We start from the raw sequence: 26,475 nt of genomic DNA on the forward strand, positions 1-26,475 counted from the left end.
CAAACCACTAAATCTACATGGGCTGGTAATGTCGGGGTTGGTCCTTTCTTTAATCTGGATTTTGAGGGACAATATCTTCATATTTTAAAATTCTACTTCAGAATACCCTGTATGTATCTTGTGTGCTAGCCTTTATGTATATAGGGAGCAGCGTTGTGTTGAAACTGTTTAATCTCAAGTCTTTCATCGAAGGGACGGACATTAGAATGTTGTTGCGGTCGATAATCAACGTATTTTTCAGTTTCAACCTTCCTCAAGAGAAACAATAACTACTAGTGAGGAAATTCAAAAATTGAAACCACATCTAAATAGGCAGGTAACCATGGGGTAGGTCCTTCTTTAATCTGGATTTTGAGGAAAAATAGTTTTAATATGTTTACTAGTCTAATTTACTAGTCTATTAGTCTTATTTACTAGTCGTTATAATACATGGGAACATATATATACATATGTGTGACAAAAATATTAATTTTTGTAAAAATATTAATTTTTGTCACACAGTGACAGAAATTAAAATGGTTGACGTTGGCGATAATCAACATAATTTTCAGTTCCAAACTTCCTCAAAAGAAACAATACAATAACCAAAACCTTCCTGCAAACAAGGTCAATCCTCTTTAGCATTAAGCCAATCAAATCTCAGCAGGGCAACAAATAATCGGCCCCTGGCTGGCCATGCGTCTGTGAAATCCAATGAATGTGGATTTAAGTATAGAAGACACCTGTTAAGAACAAAAAATGCATTATATCATCATTTTTTATTATCTATTCCTCCTGCTTAATTACCTGAAATGTGTATCTAGTCTTGCCCAGGGGCTCGGTTTCAAAATCTTATTTTAGGTCTTTATTGTAATTAATTCTGATGAATTGTGTATCAGAATCTAGTTTCCTGTTTGACCAATATATGTGCTCCAGTTTAGTTGCAGCAATTAGGCGACTTCAGGGCTCTCAAGTGTCACGCATTGAGCGTGACAGTCACTCATTTCCGTCTTTAGTCACGCGCTCCCGCCACATCGGTCCGAGCCGCGGTGGTTCCTCTTCAACCTGGTCGGCCGTAGAGTCCACTCCCCCACCCCCCGTATGGTCAAATACATTGTATTAGTTTGTGCTGTACTTTAGTTGTTAGTTAAATCTTCCATACTACATTACATTTACATTACATTACATGTCATTTAGGGGACGCTTTTATCCAAAGTGACGTACAATAAGTGCATTCAACCATAGGGTACAAACTCAGGAGAACAAGAAACAAGAAAGTGCAATTTCCTCAAATAAGGCAATTTACAATTTGCTATAGATGAGTGACGTTACAAGTACAATTTAAGTGCTACAATTTGTTAGTCTTTAGTCGAGGTAGAGTCTGAAGAGGTGTGTCTTTAGTTTGCGGCGGAAGACTACATGCTTAGGTTTGACTGCAGGTATTTTTGTCCCAATATGATCCCCGTAACATCAATAAATTCCAGAAAAACGGCGTCATCCCCACCCCAAAAAAATCCCTACTGTCTGCCGTATTGTCTCGCCCTCCATCATGCTCTCTTCTCCTATTAGACGACCTTTCGAATGTGGCCTCACCTGGTTGGTCGGTCCTCACGCCACTTAAACCCAACACGGAAGTACACAAGGAAGCGGCAGACAAACACAAGAGACAGCAGTGCCACCACGGGATGAAAAAAAACCCCACAATTACAGATGTTGTGTGTGTTTCACGAGGTGAGAGTCTGGTCCATCACGCAGAAACACATCTCTGTGACAACCTGTCTGGTTTTATAATCTGAAATAGATACGTTTTTAATGGTTATATTACATTTACATGTAACGTTAAACGTCACACATCAAAAAGCGGGCACATTTGACGTGTGACGTCGATAAAAAAACTAATTATTGGCACATTTTGAAATTCATTCTTGATTAATGGCAATTACTGAATGTTGTTGTCATTGTTACAATGTTGTTCTTAATGAATATTTAGCTTAGCATAGAATTAGCATAGAATTCCTCCACGTGTCAAACAGAATGGGGGTGAGTGAACCACCCAAAGCACCACTATGCTACGCTTTTGTTAATTCAATTCATTTCCAATTCATTTTATTTTGTATAGCCCATAATCGCAAATTACAAATTTGCCTCAGAGGACTTTACAGTCTGTACACATACAACATCCTCTGCCCCGAAACCCACCGGGAAGTGACTGACAAATGACCTTAACGTGGTAAATGAATTTTAGAGAGTTTGGGAAGAGAGCAGTAATGAACCTTAAAAACATCTGTGAGACAACAGACTTAAAGTCCCGATAACCGAAACACTGAGGTCATGGGCACAGCGAAAGACAGCAAAAGGGAAATTGAGAAACTTTCTGCGTTACTTGTTGCAGCCGTCACATTCCCTGTTGCTGCCGCTGAATTCCCTGTTGCTGCCGTTGAATTCATTGTTGCTGCAGCTGAATTCCCTGTTGCATCTTCTGCAGGAGACGGGATGTCGGTAACCGTCGCCCTTAGGAAGGACCCGAATCTTGAAGCTTTGGCAAAGACCTGAACATCAGCGCGGACAGATTTAGTTCCACTTATCGTTACGACTGCCACCTGAAACCAGGATGAGCCGGACTTGCACAGCAACGGGCCGCCCTGATCCTCCTGCAGATATAGAACATATGATTCATCATCAGTGAGGTCAGAGATCTCCTAATGGGAAAACCTCTGCATTGGGGAAAAGGCAAAATCATTTTAGAAATACTACTACTGAAGGAACATCTTTACCTGTTGAAGGTTGATTGTAACAGTGCAAATGTTTTCTGAATCAGAAACATTCCCACAACTTGCCACCTGAGTTTCGAGATCTCGAAGGACTGAGCTAACTGCGGCTATAAAAAAAGAAAATCTTATTAGATAAGATGGATCCTGCCATTCAAGTTAGCAACACATATAAAAGCTTGATAAACCCTTACCTGTGCTCTTCTCCCAGCCTGCCACCCAGCATTGACTTCCAATGGGGAAGGTCCTGGAAGCGGCAACATCCATACACACAGGCTGGATGTTATCTTTGTAGCTGACTGGCTCGATGAGATGCAGCAGACCAATATTAGAACCCGCCAATTGGCTCACGGTGATGTTCACAATGCCAAGGGAAATCTCAAACTCTCCAGAAACGTTCACAAGACTCCTGCCAAGAAACGCTGTCCACTCACTGGCGTTTGGATTGGAGCTGTAAAGGAGGAAAAAGGGACACCAATTCTATTATTTCACTCCTTAATGTTTTGATGAACATTTAACGGTAAAAAAAGATCTATTTGCACTTACGAAGAGAAGCACTGGGCAGACGTGAGAACAACTGTTCTCGTGATTAAGGTTCCTCCACAAGCGTAAAGCCCATTTTTATGGAGACGAACCATCCAGGGCCAAGTCCCCCCAGGTACGACCCCACTGTCCCCTACAGCACGACTGTTCAATGGAGCTCTACCACACACCGGTGCTGTGAAAGAATGGGGGGGGGGGCGGACATGGGTGATTGATAGGGGAAGGCTTTATGAATAAAGCTCAAATAGTTGAATAAAGCATTTTTTCAGGACACTTACTAGAAGGATTAGTAACAATTTGGGCAGTAGCACTTGGTCTTGTAATTGATGTAGTTGTTGATGGAGCTGGTGGAGCAGGACAGGTGTGTGAGAATCAGAAAATAATCATAGCAAACAGATATATTACCAAGAACTGGCTGACGTTAAACAACTACAATATACACATCGTTGCTGTCAGGATACTTACATGTTGTGCTTGATGCTGTGGATGCTGGATCTGTAGTTTTGTTTGTACCTGCAGTACTAATAGTGCTAGTGGTCGTAGTAGCTGGTGTAACGGGAGGTGGCAGACCAGGACAGGTGTAGCTGCTGTCAGCATCCAGCCCACTGGAGGTGAACTGGACGAAGCCCGGCTTATCAGAGCTGATTTGGGAGTCGATCCAGGACTGGTACCTGGACACTCTGGTGTAGACTCCCGGCAGATTGGGCCGAGCGCAGCCTTCACCAAAACTAACAATTCCAGACTGGACCCAGACGGAGCCCTTCTTGTTCACCATTGGACCTCCTGAGTCGCCCTGTGGAGATCAGTGTGTGGATTATTACTGTATTTACTGTAATCCACATTGATTACAATAAATAGGTCTAAAAAATATGTTTATTGTGTTTGACTGTTAAGCACTATTCATATTCATTACATTTAAAAAGCAGACATAAAAGTAACTTAAAAGTTACTTTCCCGAGTAACTAATTACTATTGATTTACAGTAACTGGTAAGTAAATGAATTACCTTTTTTTTAGAGTAACTAGTAACTGTAACTAATTACTAATTCTCAGTAACTTGCCCAACACTGGTGGAGATGGAGAGGAGACTTCAGAAAATCCTAAACACATTCACCAAAAAGTGACGGATTCAATAAAGCAGCATACCTGACAAGAGTCTTTGCCTCCTGCCAGAACACCAGCACAGATCATGTTGTCTGTGACAGTACCGAGTTTGACATTGAGACAGTAGCACTGTCTGTTTCCCACAACCGGCACCTGCACTTCTTGAAGGGTTCCAGGGGACGGCAACGACACTGAGACCAACAAGAGGAGAGACAACTCACGCATCCATCTCCTGTTCATAAGACATTTGAAAATAACTCCTAGTCAGCAACCAGCAGACTCACCTCCCTCCCTGACGGCGCCCCAGCCAGTGACCCAGCTACCAGTACCGTTGTTAAACACACTGTCACTGGCTGCCAGACACACGGGTCTGATGTAGTTTGTGAATTGTACTGGTGAGGAGAGTCTGAGTAGAGAAATGTCGTTGTTGAATCTGCCCCCCATGTTATATTGGGGATGCAAAATGATACTGGCAACATTTATGGACACTTCGTTTGGGTTCACGCCCTGCAGGTTCTGACGGCCGAGCGAAACCTGCCATCCAGACGTACTGACGCTGCAGTACAAATGACAGAAATGGGATTGTTAGAGAAAATGGACTAGAAGTCCAACACAAAAGACGAAGACTGGAGGTTGTTTCCTGTAGAATGTCAAAATGACCCACCTGGAGAAGCAGTGAGCAGCAGACATCACCCACTCTTTGTTGATGAGGGAACCACCACAAATATGGCGGCCATCTTTCTGCAGGCTGACCTGCCAGGGCCAACTTCCAGCTGGAGCGTCTTCACCTCCAACTATCCTGGTGTTCAGCGGAGGGATGCCACATACTGGAAAACAGATTAGTAGAGAAATCAGATGTAAAATTGGTCATTGCGTAGCCAGCGAGGAAATTTCCCTCCTGAGCTAGTGTAGGTTCAAGCAGGCTTTGGTACCTCCTACTTCCTGATTCACCCATGAATATTTAGCTGAGCATAGAATTAGCATAGAATTCCTCCACGTGTCAAACAGAATGGGGGGTGAGTGACAAATGGACCACCCAAAGCACCGCTATGCTACGCTTTTGTTACACAAATATAACCTTGGAAGTGACTGACAAATGACCTGAACGTGGTAAATGAATTTTAGAGAGTTTGGGAAGAGGGCAGTAATGAACCTTAAAAACATCTGTGAGACAAGAGACTTAAAGTCCCGATAACAGAAACACTGAGGTCATGGGCACAGCAAAAGACAGCAAAAGGGAAGTTGAGAAACTTTCTGCGTTACTTGTTGCAGCCGTCACATTCCCAGGTGCTGCCGTTGAATTCCCTGTTGCATCTTCTGCAGGAGACGGGATGTCGCCAACCGTCGCCCTTAGGAAGGACCCGAATCTTGAAGCTTTGGCAAAGACCTGAACATCAGCGCGGACAGATTTAGTTCCACTAATCGTTACGACTGCCACCTGAAACCAGGATGAGCCGGACTTGCACAGCAACGGGCCGCCCTGATCCTCCTGCAGATATAGAACATATGATTCATCATCAGTGAGGTCAGAGATCTCCTAATGGGAAAACCTCTGCATTGGGGAAAAGGCAAAATCATTTTAGAAATACTACTACTGAAGGAACATCTTTACCTGTTGAAGGTTGATTGTAACAGTGCAAATGTTTTCTGAATCAGAAACATTCCCACAACTTGCCACCTGAGTTTCGAGATCTCGAAGGACTGAGCTAACTGCGGCTATAAAAAAAAGAAAATCTTATTAGATAAGATGGATCCTGCCATTCAAGTTAGCAACACATATAAAAGCTTGATAAACCCTTACCTGTGCTCTTCTCCCAGCCTGCCACCCAGCATTGACTTCCAATGGGGAAGGTCCTGGAAGCGGCAACATCCATACACACAGGCTGGATGTTATCTTTGTAGCTGACTGGCTCGATAAGATGCAGCAGACCAATATTAGAACCCGCCAATTGGCTCACGGTGATGTTCACAATGCCAAGGGAAATCTCAAACTCTCCAGAAACGTTCACAAGACTCCTGCCAAGAAACGCTGTCCACTCACTGGCGTTTGGATTGGAGCTGTAAAGGAGGAAAAAGGGACACCAATTCTATTATTTCACTCCTTAATGTTTTGATGAACATTTAACGGTAAAAAAAGATCTATTTGCACTTACGAAGAGAAGCACTGGGCAGACGTGAGAACAACTGTTCTCGTGATTAAGGTTCCTCCACAAGCGTAAAGCCCATTTTTATGGAGACGAACCATCCAAGGCCAAGTCCCCCCAGGTACGACCCCACTGTCCCCTACAGCACGACTGTTCAATGGAGCTCTACCACACACCGGTGCTGTGAAAGAATGGGGGGGGGGCGGACATGGGTGATTGATAGGGGAAGGCTTTATGAATAAAGCTCAAATAGTTGAATAAAGCATTTTTTCAGGACACTCACTAGAAGGATTAGTAACAATTTGGGCAGTAGCACTTGGTCTTGTAATTGATGTAGTTGTTGATGGAGCTGGTGGAGCAGGACAGGTGTGTGAGAATCAGAAAATAATCATAGCAAACAGATATATTACCAAGAACTGGCTGACGTTAAACAACTACAATATACACATCGTTGCTGTCAGGATACTTACATGTTGTGCTTGATGCTGTGGATGCTGGATCTGTAGTTTTGTTTGTACCTGCAGTACTAATAGTGCTAGTGGCCGTAGTAGCTGGTGTAATGGGAGGTGGCAGACCAGGACAGGTGTAGCTGCTATCAGCATCCAGACCACTGGAGGTGAACTGGACAAAGCCCGGCTTATCAGAGCTGATTTGGGAGTCGATCCAGGACTGGTACCTGGACACTCTGGTGTAAACTCCCGGCAGATTGGGCCGAGCGCAGCCTTTACCAAAACTAACAATTCCAGACTGGACCCAGACGGAGCCCTTCTTGTTCACCATTGGACCTCCTGAGTCGCCCTGTGGAGATCAGTGTGTGGATTATTACTGTATTTACTGTAATCCACATTGATTACAATAAATAGGTCTAAAAAATATGTTTATTGTGTTTGACTGTTAAGCACTATTCATATTCATTACATTTAAAAAGCAGACATAAAAGTAACTTAAAAGTTACTTTCCCGAGTAACTAATTACTATTGATTTACAGTAACTGGTAAGTAAATGAATTACCTTTTTTTTAGAGTAACTAGTAACTGTAACTAATTACTAATTCTCAGTAACTTGCCCAACACTGGTGGAGATGGAGAGGAGACTTCAGAAAATCCTAAACACATTCACCAAAAAGTGACGGATTCAATAAAGCAGCATACCTGACAAGAGTCTTTGCCTCCTGCCAGAACACCAGCACAGATCATGTTGTCTGTGACAGTACCGAGTTTGACATTGAGACAGTAGCACTGTCTGTTTCCCACAACCGGCACCTGCACTTCTTGAAGGGTTCCAGGGGACGGCAACGACACTGAGACCATTAAAAGGAGAGACAACTCACGCATCCATCTCCTGTTCATAAGACATTTAAAAATAACTCCTAGTCAGCAACCAGCAGACTCACCTCCCTCCCTGACGGCGCCCCAGCCAGTGACCCAGCTACCAGTACCGTTGTTAAACACACTGTCACTGGCTGCCAGACACACGGGTCTGATGTAGTTTGTGAATTGTACTGGTGAGGAGAGTCTTAGTAGAGAAATGTCGTTGTTGTATCTGCTCCCCATGTTATATTGAGGATGCAAAATGATACTGGCAACATTTATGGACACTTCGTTTGGGTTCGCGCCCTGCAGGTTCTGGCGGCCGAGCGAAACCTGCCATCCAGACGTACTGACGCTGCAGTACAAATGACAGAAATGGGATTGTTAGAGAAAATCGACTAGAAGTCCAACGCAAAAGACGAAAACTGGAGGTTGTTTCCTGTAGAATGTCAAAGTGACCCACCTGGAGAAGCAGTGAGCAGCAGACATCACCCACTCTTTGTTGATGAGGGAACCACCACAAATATGGCCGCCATCTTTCTGCAGGCTGACCTGCCAGGGCCAACTTCCAGCTGGAGCGTCTTCACCTCCAACTATCCTGGTGTTCAGCAGAGGGATGCCACATACTGGAAAACAGATTAGTAGAGAAATCAGATGTAAAATTGGTCATTGCGTAGCCAGCGAGGAAATTTCCCTCCTGAGCTAGTGTAGGTTCAAGCAGGCTTTGGTACCTCCTACTTCCTGATTCACCCATGAATATTTAGCTGAGCATAGAATTAGCATAGAATTCCTCCACATGTCAAACAGAATGGGGGTGAGTGACAAATGGACCACCCAAAGCACCGCTATGCTACGCTTTTGTTACACAAATATAACCTTGGAAGTGACTGACAAATGACCTGAACGTGGTAAATGAATTTTAGAGAGTTTGGGAAGAGGGCAGTAATGAACCTTAAAAACATCTGTGAGACAAGAGACTTAAAGTCCCGATAACAGAAACACTGAGGTCATGGGCACAGCAAAAGACAGCAAAAGGGAAATTGAGAAACTTTCTGCGTTACTTGTTGCAGCCGTCACATTCCCAGGTGCTGCCGTTGAATTCCCTGTTGCTGCCGCTGAATTCCCTGTTGCTGCCGTTGAATTCCCTGTTGCTGCCGTTGAATTCATTGTTGCTGCCGTTGAATTCCCTGTTGCATCTTCTGCAGAAGACGGGATGTCGCCAACCGTCGCCCTTAGGAAGGACCCGAATCTTGAAGCTTTGGCAAAGACCTGAACATCAGCGCGGACAGATTTAGTTCCACTTATCGTTACGACTGCCACCTGAAACCAGGATGAGCCGGACTTGCACAGCAACGGGCCGCCCTGATCCTCCTGCAGATATAGAACATATGATTCATCATCAGTGAGGTCAGAGATCTCCTAATGGGAAAACCTCTGCATTGGGGAAAAGGCAAAATCATTTTAGAAATACTACTACTGAAGGAACATCTTTACCTGTTGAAGGTTGATTGTAACAGTGCAAATGTTTTCTGAATCAGAAACATTCCCACAACTTGCCACCTGAGTTTCGAGATCTCGAAGGACTGAGCTAACTGCGGCTATAAAAAAAAGAAAATCTTATTAGATAAGATGGATCCTGCCATTCAAGTTAGCAACACATATAAAAGCTTGATAAACCCTTACCTGTGCTCTTCTCCCAGCCTGCCACCCAGCATTGACTTCCAATGGGGAAGGTCCTGGAAGCGGCAACATCCATACACACAGGCTGGATGTTATCTTTGTAGCTGACTGGCTCGATAAGATGCAGCAGACCAATATTAGAACCCGCCAATTGGCTCACGGTGATGTTCACAATGCCAAGGGAAATCTCAAACTCTCCAGAAACGTTCACAAGACTCCTGCCAAGAAACGCTGTCCACTCACTGGCGTCTGGATTGGAGCTGTAAAGGAGGAAAAAGGGACACCAATTCTATTATTTCACTCCTTAATGTTTTGATGAACATTTAACGGTAAAAAAAGATCTATTTGCACTTACGAAGAGAAGCACTGGGCAGACGTGAGAACAACTGTTCTCGTGATTAAGGTTCCTCCACAAGCGTAAAGCCCATTTTTATGGAGACGAACCATCCAAGGCCAAGTCCCCCCAGGTACGACCCCACTGTCCCCTACAGCACGACTGTTCAATGGAGCTCTACCACACACCGGTGCTGTGAAAGAATGGGGGGGGGCGGACATGGGTGATTGATAGGGGAAGGCTTTACAAATAAAGCTCAAATAGTTGAATAAAGCATTTTTTCAGGACACTCACTAGAAGGATTAGTAACAATTTGGGCAGTAGCACTTGGTCTTGTAATTGATGTAGTTGTTGATGGAGCTGGTGGAGCAGGACAGGTGTGTGAGAATCAGAAAATAATCATAGCAAACAGATATATTACCAAGAACTGGCTGACGTTAAACAACTAAAATATACACATCGTTGCTGTCAGGATACTTACATGTTGCACTTGATGCTGTGGATGCTGGATCTGTAGTTTTGTTTGTTCCTGCAGTACTAATAGTGCTAGTGGTCGTAGTAGCTGGTGTAACGGGAGGTGGCAGACCAGGACAGGTGTAGCTGCTGTCAGCATCCAGACCACTGGAGGTGAACTGGACGAAGCCCGGCTTATCAGAGCTGATTTGGGAGTCGATCCAGGACTGGTACCTGGACACTCTGGTGTAAACTCCCGGCAGATTGGGCCGAGCGCAGCCTTCACCAAAACTAACAATTCCAGACTGGACCCAGACGGAGCCCTTCTTGTTCACCATTGGACCTCCTGAGTCGCCCTGTGGAGATCAGTGTGTGGATTATTACTGTATTTACCGTAATCCACATTGATTACAATAAATAGGTCTAAAAAATATGTTTATTGTGTTTGACTGTTAAGCACTATTCATATTCATTACATTTAAAAAGCAGACATAAAAGTAACTTAAAAGTTACTTTCCCGAGTAACTAATTACTATTGATTTACAGTAACTGGTAAGTAAATGAATTACCTTTTTTTTAGAGTAACTAGTAACTGTAACTAATTACTAATTCTCAGTAACTTGCCCAACACTGGTGGAGATGGAGAGGAGACTTCAGAAAATCCTAAACACATTCACCAAAAAGTGACGGATTCAATAAAGCAGCATACCTGACAAGAGTCTTTGCCTCCTGCCAGAACACCAGCACAGATCATGTTGTCTGTGACAGTACCGAGTTTGACATTGAGACAGTAGCACTGTCTGTTTCCCACAACCGGCACCTGCACTTCTTGAAGGGTTCCAGGGGACGGCAACGACACTGAGACCAACAAGAGGAGAGACAACTCACGCATCCATCTCCTGTTCATAAGACATTTGAAAATAACTCCTAGTCAGCAACCAGCAGACTCACCTCCCTCCCTGACGGCGCCCCAGCCGGTGACCCAGCTACCAGTACCGTTGTTAAACACACTGTCACTGGCTGCCAGACACACGGGTCTGATGTAGTTTGTGAATTGTACTGGTGAGGAGAGTCTTAGTAGAGAAATGTCGTTGTTGTATCTGCTCCCCATGTTATATTGAGGATGCAAAATGATACTGGCAACATTTATGGACACTTCGTTTGGGTTCACGCCCTGCAGGTTCTGACGGCCGAGCGAAACCTGCCATCCAGACGTACTGACGCTGCAGTACAAATGACAGAAATGGGATTGTTAGAGAAAATGGACTAGAAGTCCAACACAAAAGACGAAGACTGGAGGTTGTTTCCTGTAGAATATCAAAGTGACCCACCTGGAGAAGCAGTGAGCAGCAGACATCACCCACTCTTTGTTGATGAGGGAACCACCACAAATATGGCGGCCATCTTTCTGCAGGCTGACCTGCCAGGGCCAACTTCCAGCTGGAGCGTCTTCACCTCCAACTATCCTGGTGTTCAGCGGAGGGATGCCACATACTGGAAAACAGATTAGTAGAGAAATCAAACGTAAAATTGGTCATTGCGTAGCCAGCGAGGAAATTTCCCTCCTGAGCTAGTGTAGGTTCAAGCAGGCTTTGGTACCTCCTACTTCCTGGTTCACCCATGAGACATAAATCTGCACATTATAGAGCTGCTGTCATCATGCTTGTCCTTTCCGTTTTGGTTCCAGGCTCGACAATCGTCGAGCTCGTTGTGTTTTTTCCCTCAGCTTTAAGGAGTCCTAGCTGGGACTGGAAGCCGCTGCTGTTTTGTTTTGTTACATTTTGTTTCTGTGTCGTCTTTCTTTATTTTGGTAGCATTGATTAGGTAGATTACCTTTTTGTTGGTGTTAGTTTCCTCTTTTACTAAACCTCCCCAGGTTACTTTTCATTAAATCGTATTGATTAAATTCAACTCTTTTTTGACATTCTCTGTTGTGTGTTTGACGGTATTTTATTAGTAGTTATTACCTGCTTTTGATTTGAATTTATGTTGGTTAAATGTTTAAATAAATATCATCTAGTAGAATCCTTTTCCTCAGTATGTTTACTTCGTCACCTTTGGATCTGTGGTTGTTAAATATTTAACCCTATGAGGAAATAACCGAACACTGCGGGACAGTTACACCTGCAATGTGCTTATACAGTTAATACATCTACTTCAGCTTAACAGGCAAATCTACTTTGAAAACTCTCTGAAATGCAGATACAATATGTAATGCAGACATCAATTGGATCTCATAATGTTAAAAACTTACCACCAAGCTGAGCATGTGATTCTGGGAAAGAGACACCACAATTGGGTTAATATCAATATACAAATAAAGTTACAAAAGAATAGAAACAGCCTATATTCTGTTTACATGTTGCAAAAAAACAACCACTAACTGATCTCTGATCTGTTAAAGATTATAATCCGTGAGGCTTTGGTAAATCATGTACCCATGCTTCGTACATCCTACATACCTCAATCTTAAGAATATATAGTTGGTTCCCAGGTTATAAAAATCCCATTGCTGTTCTTAAGTGAAGGTTGGTGAATTAATGAAACATAGACAGGCTTTTTTTTATCAAACATAAGTCAGTGAAGTGATTAGCAAAGGGTCACAGGTTTCCTACATTCAACAGTTTGCCACAGACTCAATCCCAGGACTTTGAATCCACAACAGCATTAGAATGTATCCTTTATTTCCTTAATGTCATGTCATAATTATGTTCATCTCTAGATATTCGTTAGTTAGAATACAAACTGTACCTTTTCCTATTGAAACCGTCAAAATGTGAGGTTGATATATTTGTACTTATTGGCCTACCCTTCTATTTCAATTTTTTTTCCAGAACTCACAGTTAAAAAAAAGACGTTAATCTGATTTTAGTGTGACTTACCTGCCCATAAAAGGCTGGCCACCGTCAAGAGACCGATCCACTCCTTCAAAGTCATTTTGTGATTACTGCACCGTTCTGGTTTGTCAGCCTTTATAGTCGGTCACCGGTCACCTGTCGTGAGCTATGTCCCTCCCCCGAGCCGCTTCCCAGAACTTCTTAGAATTGTATAGTTCCTCTGATCCTTTGGTCTGCTTTTTGTGTGCAAGACTACATTGGTGTTATGTAATGTTATGTCATGCCTACACGGCTGTGCTGTCCGAATTTCTCCGATGGAGATAGTTCATTAAATAATTTACAGCCAGATTATAGAAACACATTCGTAAACACATTTGACAGCCAGCACTGGAACATGTTTCATGTGACGAGAAACGTGACATTTCAGAAACCTTATCTTATTATGGCACTGCTGTCTAACCCAACCGGCTTTAACATGCTGATAATAATCAAGCTGCTGAGGCACATCTACAGAAAATATCAATTTAATTTAAGGTGCTGAGTAATCCATAATATAATTAATAGTAATTACAACAATAATTTGTATATTCTAAACCCACAACACAATCTGCTGGCATCATTCACCATTGATAAAGATGACTCTCAAACGAAAGTTATGTGTTTTGTTGGGATAGAGGGGCGGTTCAGCTTCATTTCTGTCTACACGGAAGCAAAACTGCAAAGAAAAGGATTTCAAGAACCGATGAGAAAGCTCTGCGATGACACAATGAAAATCCAACTGGAATGAGGAACTCTGAAAATAGCTGCTTAAATATTTCTGTCTGGCTGTACACCTCTCAAATATTTGGTTTGACTGAGGAATACGTCACAGCATTCAACGGGACTTTACAGGGCATATTGTGAAACACCTTCTGGCAGCTGACACAGAAACAAAGGATGTTTTTCCTGGCAGTGTGCTACTAGTAAGGACATTTAAATAAAACCACATCTACATGGGCTGGTAATGTTGGGGCAGGTCCTTTCTGTAATGTGGATTTTCAGGGAAAAAATCTTATTCATCTTATCATATTTTGAAATTCTACTTCAGAATACCCTGAATGTATCTTATATGCTAGCCTTTATATATATATGGGGAGCTGATTTGTGTTAGTCTTTCATCGAAGGGACGGACATTAGAATGTTGTTGCGGTAGATAATCAACGTATTTTTCAGTTTCAACCTTCCTCAAGAGAAACAATAAGAAACACCTTTTTGCGAACAAGGTCACGCCTCCTTAGCTTGAAGCCAATCAAATCTCAGCAGGGCAACAAACAGTCGGCCCCCGGCTGGCCGTGTGACTGTGACATCCAATCAATGTGGATTTAAGTACAGATGACACCTGTTAAGTACAAAAAAAATGATTATATCATTTTTAAAAAGGATTTATTCATCCAGCTTAATTACCTCAAATGTGTATTTTATCTTGCCCCGTGGCTTTATGTCAAAACCTTATTTTAGGTCTTCATTGTAATTCATTCTGGTGATTAGTTTAAAATTGCGTCAGGTCAAACTTCAATGTAGCCATGGTGTTGTATATTTAATCTATTATACCAAGTTTGCTTTTCTTATTTGTGTAATGCAAATACTTCCGCTTTCTATTATTTAAAAATCTATATCCATCAAATGTCCACATTTACCATGATAAGACCACACATGTGGCTCCCTCCTCTGGTTAGACTGAGTATCGGCATGAGGTAGTATTCATGTGTACAGACGTGTAATCAGCATCACAAATACACATTCCTCTACAAAGCTATTTTATTTAATTTAAATCATCTTATCTACTGTTTCTCCTGCAATGCAAAAAAAACACAAAAAACTGTGAGAGAGAACTGGCTTTTCCAATTGTACTGCACTTTCTATCCAGCCTTCTCCTTCATCCCTTCCACTGCCGTCCTACGTCTCAGGTTGGTGAAGAGCAACGCAAAGTTGACCAGGTATGTTGACACGCAGACCATGCAGAAGTCCCCCAGAACAAAGGCCAGGATAGATGCGAGGTAGAGCGAGCCGGCCACGGACACCCAGGAGAAGAGCACCAAGAGCGCTGCTGCTTTTTTGGAGAGAGAAAGTCCTGCAACAAAAGACAAAAGAGTGCAGTCGTTTGGTGAAACTGATTATTTAGGTAACATCTGGGGAATCATGCATGGTTGATATGCTTAACTTAATGAATATCAACATAGACATAAACGGATGGCACTTGATGATGTAAGTGACAGACTGACCCAGGCCCATCTGCAGAGTGTAAAACAGGAGGCCAAGCACACTGTTGGGCTGGTTCAGGAGGCTGTCTTTGGCCACAAAGAACTGGACCAAGCCGAAACCTCGTCCCCATCTACAGAAGAAAGAAACCGCTCTGAATGAATCACTGGGACGGGTTGGATCTGTCGAAAAAAGAATCTGGCATGCAGACGATTTAATCAAAACAGAACATGTCGAAACAAGTATTATTGACTCGATATTCTCACAAAAAGCCTTCCTAAGGATTTTAACACGTGGCAATAAAGGGAGGGAGGGGGGGGGGGGGACTTCACAAGCAGACCGGGCAAATCATGCAAAAGATTTAACAATCACGAAATCACTAAAGCTGATAAGACGAGGTCTCGCGATTCTGGCCTCCAGCGCAGGCGCGGAGATGAGGAAGAAATGAAGAAAGCCACCTGGAGGTGAAGACCTTGGAGCAGCTCACGGACTCCCCCAGGTCGCACATCGCCCTGTAATCCGGGTTCCTCTCTCGGGACAGCTCGACGTGCAGCGCGTAAGCAGACAAAAACAAACCCAAAACGCAGAGGAATGTGCGCGCTTTTCTCTCCCACGTCGGCATCGCCATGTTTATTTACCCGTAGGTTTGAAAAACAACAACAAGCACAAAAAGGAGGCTTCGTTTCCAGGCAAACTTCACTAAACTCCGGCGACGTGTTAAAAACCCAGGTCTCTCTTCTGATTGGTGCGGAGATTTTTGGTCACGGCTTTTCATTGGACGGCTGGGTACAGCTGCTGGAGCCACAGGGGGATTCTTCTATTTGTTTACCGCGGACTTCAGTCCGTCTGTCCTTCACAGGAATCTATGACCAGTGGGATTAGGCTCAGTCAGTACTGTGAAAATAATAATTCTAATAACTAACAAAAGTAACGAACAGAAAGAATAAACATTTCATCAGGCTACTTTATAGACATGCAACATCTAATCCATCTCTCAATTTAGGTCATTGCAATTTCTTCTGGTGAATTGTGTAAAATTATGTTTGGCCAAATCGGAAACTACTTTCCGGTTTGACCAATATATGTGCTCCAGTTTAGTTGTAGCAATTATGGTACTTTTAGGCTTTAGGGTCATCATCTATACCCACATCCGTGCTGTACTTTACTAGTTGTTAGCTAAATCCACCATACTACATACTTAGGTTTAACTGCAGGTATTTTTGTCCCAATATGATCCCCCCTAAGATTAATAGATTTTGGAAAACGGCGTCACACCCACCCGAAAAAATCCAACAAAAAAACAGAGACCCTACTGTCTGCCGTAATGTCCCGCCTTCCATCGCGTTCTCTTCTCCTATTGGACGATCTTTCGCATGTCGCCTCACCTGGTTGGTCCGTCCACACGTCACGAACCCAACACGGAAGTACACAAGGAAGCGGCAGACAAACACAAGGGACAGACAGCAGTGCCACCACGGGACGAAAAGAAAACACGATAACGGATGTTGTGTGTGTCTCCCGAGGTGAGAGTCCGGTCCGTCACGCAGAAACGCGTCTCCGTGACGTCCTGTCTGTTTTCATGGTCACAAATAGGTGTGTTATTAACGGTTTACGCTCACGGAAAGCCGCGGCTCCAGGTAACAAAGGCCACGCCCCTGCGCCAGAAAGCGGGCACGGCTGCGTCCCCGTAACGTCACTACATACGTTAGCTCGTCGCGAGTGAAGCGCAGAAACAATGTTGCGACAAAACGCGTTTTCTCTCCACGCGCAAGCGGCCCGCAGCGATGGAGAGCTGCGGTCTTATGGCACCTGAGCCGGAAGGGCCCTGATTTACGACACTCTTAATACTGTGACCGCAGGGTTATTTTACCACACTAATTACACTAATCCACTCAAGTTGCATCCGAGTTAGCTGCTTCTTTTTTGGAAGCTAACAGCCCAAAGCCAAAATAAACGCTTACTATCATCATATTTTGTTGGATTGTTTGGCAGTTTTGATTGCTTGATTACTCTAATTACTGACTTTCAGCAATATGAAGATACAGGAAGCTCTTATATTCCTCAATTCTTTGCATATAATAACAATTGGGCCAACGTGTAACAAATACACTTTGCTTTTTACAAGCCATCAGACACTGGTGTAACTCTCAAAACTGTTATTTGTAACGCTGCTGTTAAAAGTGGCCTGACCATTTTAATTCTTCACAGAGAAATGTCAACTAAGGAGGGAGGAGAAGGAAAAAGTGGTCAACCTGTGACCATGTCGCCTGAAAGGATGGCCACCGACAAAAGCCGAGAGAACCAGCGCGAGGTCGAGGCGACGGGAAGCACAGCGGACACCAGCACCAGCGCGAAGAACCTGGCCCTGCTCAAAGCTCACTCTCTGGACGTGAAGTTCGACGTGGGAGAAGAGTACGACGTCATCGAGACCATCGGCACGGGCGCCTATGGCGTCGTTTCATCGGCCAGGAGAAGGGACAATGGTAGGGTTGATGAATAACTCAGGACTCAACGTCTTGTTGTGTTTTTTTTTTTTGGTTTCTTTTTCATCTGGGTTTATCTATATTTCACAGGCCAGCAAGTGGCGATTAAGAAGATCTCCAATGCGTTTGAGGTTTTGACGAATGCGAAACGCACGCTGCGAGAGCTGAAGATCCTCAAGCACTTCAAGCATGACAACATCATCGCCATCAAGGACATCCTGCAGCCCAACCTTCCTCACTCCGCCTTCAAGTCTGTGTGCGTACTTTTTATTGTCAGGGTACCTTTGATGGCCAATTGGACCCGTGATTCTTCCTCAAGCTAGAAACGTGGGAGCAGCTCTGTGTTTCTTGATAACGTAAATGTCTGGAAGCTTTTCGGATTCGCATTTGACGAAAAGACGTGATTCACTTTTTTTTTTAAATGTGCAGGTACGTGGTGCTGGACCTGATGGAGAGTGACCTGCACCAGATCATACACTCATCCCAGACGCTCACCTCCGAACACACACGCTACTTTCTGTACCAGCTCCTCCGCGGCCTCAAGTACGTGCACTCCGCCAACGTCATCCACCGCGACCTCAAACCCTCCAACCTGTTGGTGAACGAGAACTGCGAGCTAAAAATCGGCGACTTCGGCATGGCCAGGGGTCTGAGCCTCCACCCGGAGGAGTCTCATTCCTTCATGACGGAATACGTGGCGACCCGTTGGTACCGCGCCCCCGAACTCCTGCTGTCTCTGAATCACTACAGTCTGGCCATCGACCTGTGGTCCGTCGGCTGCATCTTTGCCGAAATGTTGGGGCGAAAGCAGCTGTTCCCCGGGAGGCACTACGTCCACCAGCTCACGCTCATTCTGGGCGTGCTGGGCACTCCCCCCGAGAAGTTGATCAGCACCATCAGGGCCGACCGAGTGCGCTCCTACGTTCAGAGCCTTCCGTCGCGGCCCGCTGTGCCTTTGGCCAAACTGTACCCGCAGGCGGAGGCGGAGGCTCTCGACCTGCTGGTTGCCATGTTGCGCTTTGACTCCCGCGAAAGAATCACCGTGACGCAAGCGCTGGAGCACCCTTACCTGTCCAAGTATCACGACCAAGACGACGAGCCGATCTGCGTGCCGGCTTTTGACTTTGAATTCGACAAGCTGCCGATGAACAAGGATCAAATCAAAGAGGCGATCTTGATGGAGATCCAGGACTTTCATCAGAACAAACAGGGCTGTCGTCAGCGGCTGCAGTTCAGGCCCTTGGCGAGGGCCGCCGGCCGAGCCGCCGCGCACAGCGGCAACCAGTGTGATGCTCAGCCCTCCGCTGTTAGCTTTAGCAAATCAACACTGGTTCCTGTGGCAAAGCACCAGCAAATGAGCGAAGCGGAATCCCAACGGCAACAAGATCACACGCCGGCAGAAGGGAGCCACGCGTTTGTGAATCAGATGCGGAGCTTTAACAAGCCGTCGTCCCTCTTGGAGGGGGCCCCGCCTCACGTGACCCACAACTTGCGTCTTCTTTCTAAAAGCGAAAGCGGCCCGGTCGACGTGGACATGCCCAGCGCCAACTCGGACAGCGGCCAGTCGGAGACTATAGATCTGACCACGCCGGTGTCGAGTCAGGATGCCTCCCTGGAAAGCATGCGAGACGGCGAGGTGCAGGAGCGGCTCAGCGGCACTCCGGCTCCTCTGAGACGAGCCGCCGAGAGCCGGTCCATGAGCCAGGCCGCCGCCTCTACCCCTGCCACGCCGGCGCAGAGCATGGCACCCCTGCCTGCCACTGTGCCTTCCCTTTGTCTCTCCGTGACGCAGGTCCAGTCCCTGTCTCAGTCCCTTTCGCAGTCACTGTCCAAGAACGCCAGGCCGCCTCCAGGTGCCGGCGAGGGAACGAGGAAAGAAGGGGCCATTTCAGAGGATACCAAAGCGGCACTCAAAGCAGCTTTATTGAAATCAGCTCTCAGAAATAAAGCCAGGGGGGGTGAGTTTGCCGCCCCCCCCCCCCCCCCCCCCCCATATCTACTTTGTCTCATTGTCATTTCACCCTCTATACGGCCTTCGTCACAGTTTTGCGTTCTCATTGCAGATGGAGGCACTTCGGCGCTGGGCACCGACGCTGGCGCAGGGGGAGGCGTATCGTCCTCCCAGTCTTCTGTTCCAGATTTCCGCCGGCCTGTCACGGCACAGGAGCGTCAGCGAGAAAGAGAGGAGAAGAGAAGGAAGCGGCAGGAACGAGCCAGAGAGCGGGAGAGGAAAATGAAGGAAAAGGCGAGAAGAGAGGGCAAACAGGGGGACTCGCTGGGCGGGGTCCTGCTGAGCGACAACGACAAGAGCCTTCTGCAACGTTGGACAATGATGATGGACTGTCGGAGTGAGCGAATGCCGACCCCCGATAGCGATGGAGCGACGAAGAATAAGGACTCCAATGTGAACTCTCAGGGTGGCGTAGCCATCAGTGATAACACTCCAGGGGCACTGAACCACACAACGGGCAAGGAGGCCAGGTCTCACGAACAGTTAGTCCCTGAAGTTGAACCTAACCAGCAGGGCGTGTTCCCGCCTCCCAGTACCCAGCAACCACCGCTGCTCTTCCCCGTGAGCCAGAGGAAGCCCGCAGCGGATGTGGTTGCGGCCGTGAGCGGGGGGATGGACATGCTGGCCGTCCCCAGAGGCTTCGTTGAGAACAACACGCTCAAACCTCAGAGCGAGAGCAACGGTGGTTTCCACTGTTTGGGAAACTGGAACCGAGCGGAGACGAGGCCAGCGCAGCCAGGCGGCAAGCCGCAGGCGCCGCCGCCGCCGCCGCCGAGCTTCCTCCAGCCCCACCACCAAGCTCAAGGTCAAAACCAGCCCAACCCGCAACCCCAGTCGCATCTGCTCCCTCTGGAGAGTTTTTTAACTAAAGCACCAGCATTAACCGCCCGAGAGACAAACGGGAATGTCGGGCGGCGGAACAGCCCCCACCACGACCCCTCGGCGGCGCCGCCGCCGCCCTGCTCCATGGAGAAGCTGTGTCCCTCCGTAGGAGAGCAATCCGGAGCACAGGCCGTGCACCCTCTGTGTGGGTCTTTAGGGGTCCCCTCCCAGCCTCATCCCAGTTTAGGATTCACAGATACCGGACAGCAGGGGCCCCCCACTGCCCCCGACATCCACACAGTAACACTGCAGCTCTCAAAGTCCCAGGTGTGCTCTCCTTGTTCAATTGCTTTCTGCAGGCAGCACGTTACCTGAATTACCTTCATATTCTGTTTTTTTACACAGATATCAGGCTTAAATGTCACCATGCTCTGCTTGCCTGGCCTCACTTGACCCCATGCCCCCCCTCTCTACCTTCGTGTCCCCTGTCAGGTGGAGGACGTCCTGCCTCCGGTGTTCTCGGTCACCCCTAAAGGCTGCGGGGCCGGGTACGGCGTGGGCTTCGACCTGGATGACTTCCTCAGCCAGTCTATTACAGACCTGCAACACTGCGACAGGTAAAGGCTTTCACAGCGCGCGCTCGTCTTCTACTAAATAAAAGATCCCCGTTCATATCAGACTATTATCTGGTTGTCATTGGACATCTGTGTGTGCGTCCGTTGTGGTGGTCTCACATCAGATTTGTCCCAACTAGCAGTAAGCGCAAGTCATTTCCATCCAAGTGCTCTCATGTCGTGGCCGGTCGCTGTAATTTCTGTGACGCGTGCAAATCCACCAAGTGCTCACAGGCGTACATCAGACTTCATTGTCCTCTGAAGGCGTTTAAGGCCACGGTTAATTCAACAACTGCCTCCTTATTGTAGGCTACGTTGTAAATGTTCTTTGTGTGTTTTTATGAGCTGTGACCCTGATAAGCTGCTGTTTACTGCCAACTCACAAGACCTCTAATAAAAAGTAGCATGTTGGCTTCCAAACCTGATGCAAATATGTACACATCCAAAACTACTCAGATTTTTCGGTGAAAACAACCTTCGTGCGTGAGACTCGGCACGGACGTCGTCGCGCACGGTGAAGCTCAAACGCGAGTCCAAACGATGGCGACGTCCTAACGCACCCTTCGTTTTGCTTCTCCATCAGCTACGACTCGGCCCCCCTCTCGGCGTCCCTGTTGTCTGATTGGAGCGAGGTCCACCGCATGACGCCCGCCGATCTGGAGTCGCTGCAGCAGGAGTTGCAGCTCGGCTCTCCCATGATCCTCTCGGATAACATTCCCCCGGATGCCTGACATTCCCGGCCAGGAATTTAAAAGGCAGCTCTGGGATTTGTGTGAATCTTAGATTTCTGTTGTTAACATGGAAACGTTGAGTAGATTTAGTTTTTTAAAACAGGCACTACCACGGCATCTTTTTTTACCATTACGTCATGCCACGCTTTTCTTTATAATAAAGAAAACTGTCATCACCTGTTTTTGCCACTGGATTTTTTGGGATGAGGATTGAAATAATCAACCTAATTATGTTGGTTCTTCTAGGAGGCCATTTCAACATTACTTTTAATTTATTTAAAACAAAGACATTAGAACAAAATGTTTAATTTACATTACAAAAGGTTTATTGGTCAATACAAGTTTGTTATTGATGTTGTTTCAAAGGCAACCGCTGAAGTGCTTACAGTTAAAAGTGGCTCCATTGGAGGTGGACACAAGAATCTGAATGAAGCTTTGATCCTAAACAACATGAAACAGCTAAAACATCAGATGTTGACCGAACTGATTTTAAGAATCAAATAAACATTTTATTTCAAATACAGAACTTTACTTATTTAGCTTGTGATTTGGATTCATTTCATTATGCAAAGTTATGGTTCTAAAAATTTTGTTAAATATGGCTTAATTTGCACATTCGATACAATTTTCTAATTCTACTTTTCAGGATATCTTTGGACACAAGTCACACATTTATTTAAGCTCATCCTTCATTTGGCTCTCCTCGCGTTCTAGCGTCCAGCGTTCTAACTCAGGAGCAGAACCAGCAGAGCGGCCAGCAGGGCCGCCCCCCCGCCCCCGAGCCGATCAGCCCGGCCGTACAGCCGGACCCCCGGCACCGTGTCCAGGATGAAGTTGGAGAAGGCGGTCACCCTGGCGTACACGCCCGGCTGGTTGGGGAGAGCACAGCCCAGTCCAAAGCTCACCACGCCGGCCTGCACCCAGGTGCCGTTTACCATCTGGCAGACAAGAGGCCCCCCAGAATCGCCCTGGGGAGAGAAAAACAACAACACGTGATTGCAATGCGAGTGGTTTTCCCATGCAGGTCGGTGACGTCCCGTATAGAAGTCGTACGCAAAGACGGCTGATCCAACAGCACCTGGCAGGAATCCTTGCCGCCCTGCGCGAATCCAGCACAGATCATGTCGTACAGAATGTCCACTGCCTTGGTCGGGTTCGTCCCGTACATGTCCTGACACGAACTCTGGGAGATGATTGGCACTTCCACCTCCTGCAGAGTCCCGACACCTGCCAGAGGGACTGGAAAGGACAAAAGCAGTGAGATTTCTTTGAATGACGTCTATTCCCACAATTAAAAAAAGTTAAATCGAGCTGCGATCTCATGATAATGGTTGAAATATAATAATAATAATGGTGCGGTTGCGAGCCGCTGCAATAAATGTGCAATGAACTACATTTACTACCGGCTGTGGAATTCCACTGAGGGTCAATAAACATATATTTATCACCCATTGTAAAGGAGTGGTTTCTATAACTCATCGGTTTCAGAAAAACTATACATAACCCTTGTGGGAAATTGAGGAACTCATACAAACTTTATTTCTGACTGTATGATACTTTGAGAGTCCCAGATTCGGAGGAAAAAATGACCATCCATGAAACTTCAGAGAATTGAAAAAGCCAAACCGTTATCCCGCGTGTTCCCCCAGCCGGTGACGTAGCACTGCATGCCACTCGGGAACAGGGTGCCAGCGGCGGGCAAGCAGACCGGCTGGATGTAATCGGACCAGGTTACCGGGCCGGTCAACTGGACCAGCGCCATGTCCTTCCCCTGCTGAGGGTCTCTGTAGTCGGTCGGAATCACCACCCGGCTCACGCCATGCGTTGACTGGTGCCGGTTGACGCCGTTCAGCTGGTAGCGGCCGGCGTAGACGGTGTAAGAGGTCACCTCGTCCGGACTGGAAGAGGACGGAAGGACAACAAATGGAGGCCGATGAACCGGAAAGCGAGGTTTCTAATGCAAAACCCCAAAAGGCGGTGTTGGAGGTTCTCCTTAAATTAGCTTTGATCTTCACCATCATCGAAGGATGTTAAAATACAACAGATTCCCACAGAAGAAACCAGATGGCCTGAAGACCGCGCGCTTACTTGGGGAAACAATGAGCGGCTGACAGGATCCAGCTCTCCGTGATGATGGAACCTCCACAGATGTGACCACCGCCTGACTGGGGGGGTGAAAAATAGTGAGTCACCTCAGCATCACGAGAAAATTCCTCTCTCAGCAGGTCAGCAAGTAAACAAGACCTCCACTAGCACTCAGCTGAGGCAAGTGGGAGGCACCTGTCGGGGCCCACCTGTATGTCCACCTGCCACGGCCAGGCCCCTTCTTTGGCGTTCTGCCCCCCCACAATCCTGTTCGTCGCTATCGTCGGTCGGCCGCATTGTTGAGCGAAGGCAACAAAAATACCTAAAATTGGGGGGGGGAAACACAACAAAAACTCCACCTGTGAGCGGTGCAGCGCGGAGCCGCGGGTCCGTGGAGGCGGGTGCGTGTTCACGGCGCGCGCGTTAACAGGTGAACAAAGCGACGAGAGACACGGAGAACTCACCTGTTGCGCAGCAAATGGCATAAAACTGTAACATCGGCGACATTTTGTTTGCGCGCTAAAAATCCTGTTTGTGAGAGGTGACCTACTGGATCGGAGCCAGACGATATATCTCTGAAGTTAGGGGGGGGGGGGGGAACCCTCGGTTACTTTGTATCCACCGAGTGACTTCTTCTTCTTCTTCTTCTTCTTCTTCTTCTGTTGCGACTGAAAGTGGAGCAGTGCAGGAGATTCAAAACCAATCTCCTAAACGTTTCCCCGAATCCCTCTGCGGATCCAGGCTTCCCGAGTGAGTTTCCAGGTAAAATCCAGGTAAACGCCTTGATTACGGCGGTGGCTCTCTGAAAGTACTACACCCAATCAAACCGCTTGTCCCGCCCTCCGGATTCACCTGAGCCAATGGACATGATGGATCGCAACCGCAGACAAATCAGATGCTCTCTCTGATTTCATCACACGCAAAGAACATTTTCCGTTCTTTTGATGACTGTAGAAACATTGGTTTCTGTCCCGGATGAGTTACTAATGTTAATGTTTAGCTGTTTTCGTGTTGCATTACATTTATTTGGTCCTATGATGAAATATAAAATGTATTTGGTATTTGACATGTTCAGCGTATAATCAGATCTGAGTATAACAATATGATGCGTTGTTAAACCTATATTATGAACTATCATTACTTTTAATTATTAGAACAATATTACATATGCGGCGGATCAACTCTGTTCTAGAAATATAAATTATAATGAAAAAATAAATAACCTTTTTAAATGTGAACATTCCGATTAATCTTATCATGTAATTTTACCTGGTTTCTAGTTTTAATGTTGAGAACAAACGCATCATAAAACCAGACGTTATGCGCAGTTTACCGGGTGTTTGTAGTGTCCAGAAATGCTCCAGGTACCTGTTCAAGATAAAGCAGCATGGTTACTAAGCCACATTATAAATCACGCAGGTCAGAGGTCAGCCTTAAATATGCTAGATGTGTACATGTAATGTGTATGTATGTATACTCCCACTTATTTCCATTGCTAATTCAAAGTGTGTGTTTTTGGCATGCGTTGTGAACATTAACATAATGTCGGAGTGGGCCACACATCTGGGCCGTGGTTACCCTATTTTTATTTCCTCATGACACCAAATGTTTATTTCTTCTGTCCGTCTATAAAGCTGTCGGTCTGTTTCTCTCTTCCCTTTCCCTCCCTCCCTCCCTCCCTGCCTCCCTCCCTGCCTCCCTGCCCCAGGCAGTGTGTCTAGTTTCACAGAGCAATTGAAGGTGACAGGGACAGAGAGAGAGGGAGAGGGAGGGAGGGACAGAGGGAGGACACATCACAGTATCGCCTCGGGCTACACAACAGTAGAGGAAGAGAGAGAGAGAGAGAGGGACAAAGAGAAAGGAAACACTCGCCAAAATACTTGTTAGGAATCCCATAAACAGGTAATCGGAAAATAAGGTTCCACACTAAGAGGTGAAATGTGTGTGAGTGTGTCTCATATGTCTCCGATGATTTTATTTATAATCAGTAACAGTGTATTTTTTTGTGCGTGAGGCCCATTGCAGTGTGCTCCTCTCACTCATAATACATGAACACATTATAGGACCCAGTCAGTAAGAGCAATTATAATGCACTCCACTTTGTTTTTATTTTAACGACTTGATGAATATTTGTCGTGGCATTGTAACCATGGTGACTGCCTCCACCGCCACCGCCTCCCCCTTCTCCTCCCCTCCCAGGCTCGTCCACCACCCCTTCCCCATCCCCCCTCCAGCGCTGGAAAAGCAAGGGATGGCGAGAGAGAGAGAAAGAGAGAGAGAGTGAGAGGGAGAGAGGTGACAGGAATGAACTAACAAGATGCACTAAAAAAAATGCATGT

General features: G+C 46.1%; 4 protein-coding genes across 8 annotated transcripts; 1 reads left to right on the top strand and 3 right to left on the bottom strand.

The window, feature by feature from the left end:
• Positions 1-739: 739 nt before the first annotated feature.
• LOC120819052 (uncharacterized) lies at positions 740-13,333 on the bottom strand. Of its 3 annotated transcripts, XM_078103603.1 has the most exons (29): positions 13,198-13,333; positions 12,570-12,590; positions 11,647-11,809; positions 11,267-11,538; positions 11,025-11,173; positions 10,344-10,671; positions 10,157-10,222; positions 9,884-10,055; positions 9,532-9,788; positions 9,343-9,446; positions 8,910-9,219; positions 8,312-8,474; positions 7,932-8,203; positions 7,690-7,838; positions 7,009-7,336; positions 6,822-6,887; positions 6,548-6,719; positions 6,196-6,452; positions 6,007-6,110; positions 5,658-5,883; positions 5,059-5,221; positions 4,679-4,950; positions 4,437-4,585; positions 3,756-4,083; positions 3,569-3,634; positions 3,294-3,465; positions 2,942-3,198; positions 2,754-2,857; positions 740-2,630 (listed from the first exon to the last, which is right to left on the bottom strand). In XM_078103603.1, the coding sequence occupies exons 1-29, from the start codon at positions 13,250-13,252 to the stop codon at positions 2,280-2,282; spliced, it is 5,496 nt and encodes a 1,831-aa protein (XP_077959729.1). In that variant the 5' UTR covers positions 13,253-13,333; the 3' UTR covers positions 740-2,279. The 3 variants fall into 3 exon arrangements, with proteins under 3 accessions (XP_077959729.1, XP_077959731.1, XP_077959730.1); XM_078103605.1 differs by lacking the exon at positions 10,157-10,222 and having other exon boundaries at positions 10,401-10,671; XM_078103604.1 differs by lacking the exon at positions 3,569-3,634 and having other exon boundaries at positions 3,813-4,083.
• A 1,598-nt stretch (positions 13,334-14,931) lies between these two features.
• Positions 14,932-17,201, bottom strand: vkorc1 (vitamin K epoxide reductase complex, subunit 1). 3 transcript variants are annotated; one of them, XM_078103642.1, is made up of 4 exons: positions 16,699-17,201; positions 15,849-16,253; positions 15,414-15,523; positions 14,932-15,262 (listed from the first exon to the last, which is right to left on the bottom strand). In XM_078103642.1, the coding sequence occupies exons 2-4, from the start codon at positions 16,016-16,018 to the stop codon at positions 15,051-15,053; spliced, it is 492 nt and encodes a 163-aa protein (XP_077959768.1). In that variant the 5' UTR covers positions 16,019-16,253; positions 16,699-17,201; the 3' UTR covers positions 14,932-15,050. The 3 variants fall into 3 exon arrangements, with proteins under 3 accessions (XP_077959768.1, XP_077959769.1, XP_040032226.1); XM_078103643.1 differs by having other exon boundaries at positions 16,776-17,194; XM_040176292.2 differs by having other exon boundaries at positions 16,670-16,780.
• On the top strand, positions 16,796-22,227 carry mapk7 (mitogen-activated protein kinase 7). The gene is made up of 7 exons (XM_040176129.2): positions 16,796-16,913; positions 17,599-17,873; positions 17,964-18,129; positions 18,303-19,831; positions 19,937-21,033; positions 21,199-21,323; positions 21,904-22,227. The coding sequence occupies exons 2-7, from the start codon at positions 17,603-17,605 to the stop codon at positions 22,049-22,051; spliced, it is 3,336 nt and encodes a 1,111-aa protein (XP_040032063.2). The 5' UTR covers positions 16,796-16,913; positions 17,599-17,602; the 3' UTR covers positions 22,052-22,227.
• A 127-nt stretch (positions 22,228-22,354) lies between these two features.
• LOC120819125 (serine protease 33) lies at positions 22,355-24,959 on the bottom strand. Its single transcript, XM_040176266.2, has 6 exons — positions 24,601-24,959; positions 24,346-24,458; positions 24,140-24,216; positions 23,678-23,949; positions 23,130-23,290; positions 22,355-23,019 (listed from the first exon to the last, which is right to left on the bottom strand). Exons 1-6 carry the CDS (start codon positions 24,641-24,643, stop codon positions 22,777-22,779), a joined length of 909 nt encoding a protein of 302 aa, XP_040032200.2. The 5' UTR covers positions 24,644-24,959; the 3' UTR covers positions 22,355-22,776.
• Between the last annotated feature and the right edge of the window lie 1,516 nt (positions 24,960-26,475).

Source organism: Gasterosteus aculeatus, chromosome 5 (genome assembly GCF_964276395.1).
Source record: "Gasterosteus aculeatus chromosome 5, fGasAcu3.hap1.1, whole genome shotgun sequence".
Classification (NCBI taxonomy): domain Eukaryota; kingdom Metazoa; phylum Chordata; class Actinopteri; order Perciformes; family Gasterosteidae; genus Gasterosteus; species Gasterosteus aculeatus.

Excerpts from the sequence above, each read along its gene's own strand:
- mapk7 (XM_040176129.2), top strand. The coding sequence starts at position 17,603 with ATGTCAACTAAGGAGGGAGGAGAAGGAAAAAGTGGTCAACCTGTGACC. Across the intron at positions 17,874-17,963 it reads GGCCAGGAGAAGGGACAATG|GCCAGCAAGTGGCGATTAAG; the intron begins GTAGGGTTGATG and ends TATATTTCACAG. Across the intron at positions 18,130-18,302 it reads CACTCCGCCTTCAAGTCTGT|GTACGTGGTGCTGGACCTGA; the intron begins GTGCGTACTTTT and ends TTAAATGTGCAG.
- LOC120819125 (XM_040176266.2), bottom strand. The coding sequence starts at position 24,643 with ATGTCGCCGATGTTACAGTTTTATGCCATTTGCTGCGCAACAG. Across the intron at positions 24,459-24,600 it reads TGCCATTTGCTGCGCAACAG|GTATTTTTGTTGCCTTCGCT; the intron begins GTGAGTTCTCCG and ends CCCCAATTTTAG. Across the intron at positions 23,950-24,139 it reads GCCGCTCATTGTTTCCCCAA|TCCGGACGAGGTGACCTCTT; the intron begins GTAAGCGCGCGG and ends GTCCTCTTCCAG.
- vkorc1 (XM_078103642.1), bottom strand. The coding sequence starts at position 16,018 with ATGGCGATGCCGACGTGGGAGAGAAAAGCGCGCACATTCCTCTGCGTT. Across the intron at positions 15,524-15,848 it reads TCCAAGGTCTTCACCTCCAG|ATGGGGACGAGGTTTCGGCT; the intron begins GTGGCTTTCTTC and ends TTTCTTCTGTAG. Across the intron at positions 15,263-15,413 it reads CACTCTGCAGATGGGCCTGG|GACTTTCTCTCTCCAAAAAA; the intron begins GTCAGTCTGTCA and ends CTTTTGTTGCAG.
- LOC120819052 (XM_078103603.1), bottom strand. The coding sequence starts at position 13,252 with ATGACTTTGAAGGAGTGGATCGGTCTCTTGACGGTGGCCAGCCTTTTA. Across the intron at positions 7,337-7,689 it reads GAGGCAAAGACTCTTGTCAG|GGCGACTCAGGAGGTCCAAT; the intron begins GTATGCTGCTTT and ends TGATCTCCACAG. Across the intron at positions 5,884-6,006 it reads TTACAATCAACCTTCAACAG|GAGGATCAGGGCGGCCCGTT; the intron begins GTAAAGATGTTC and ends CTATATCTGCAG.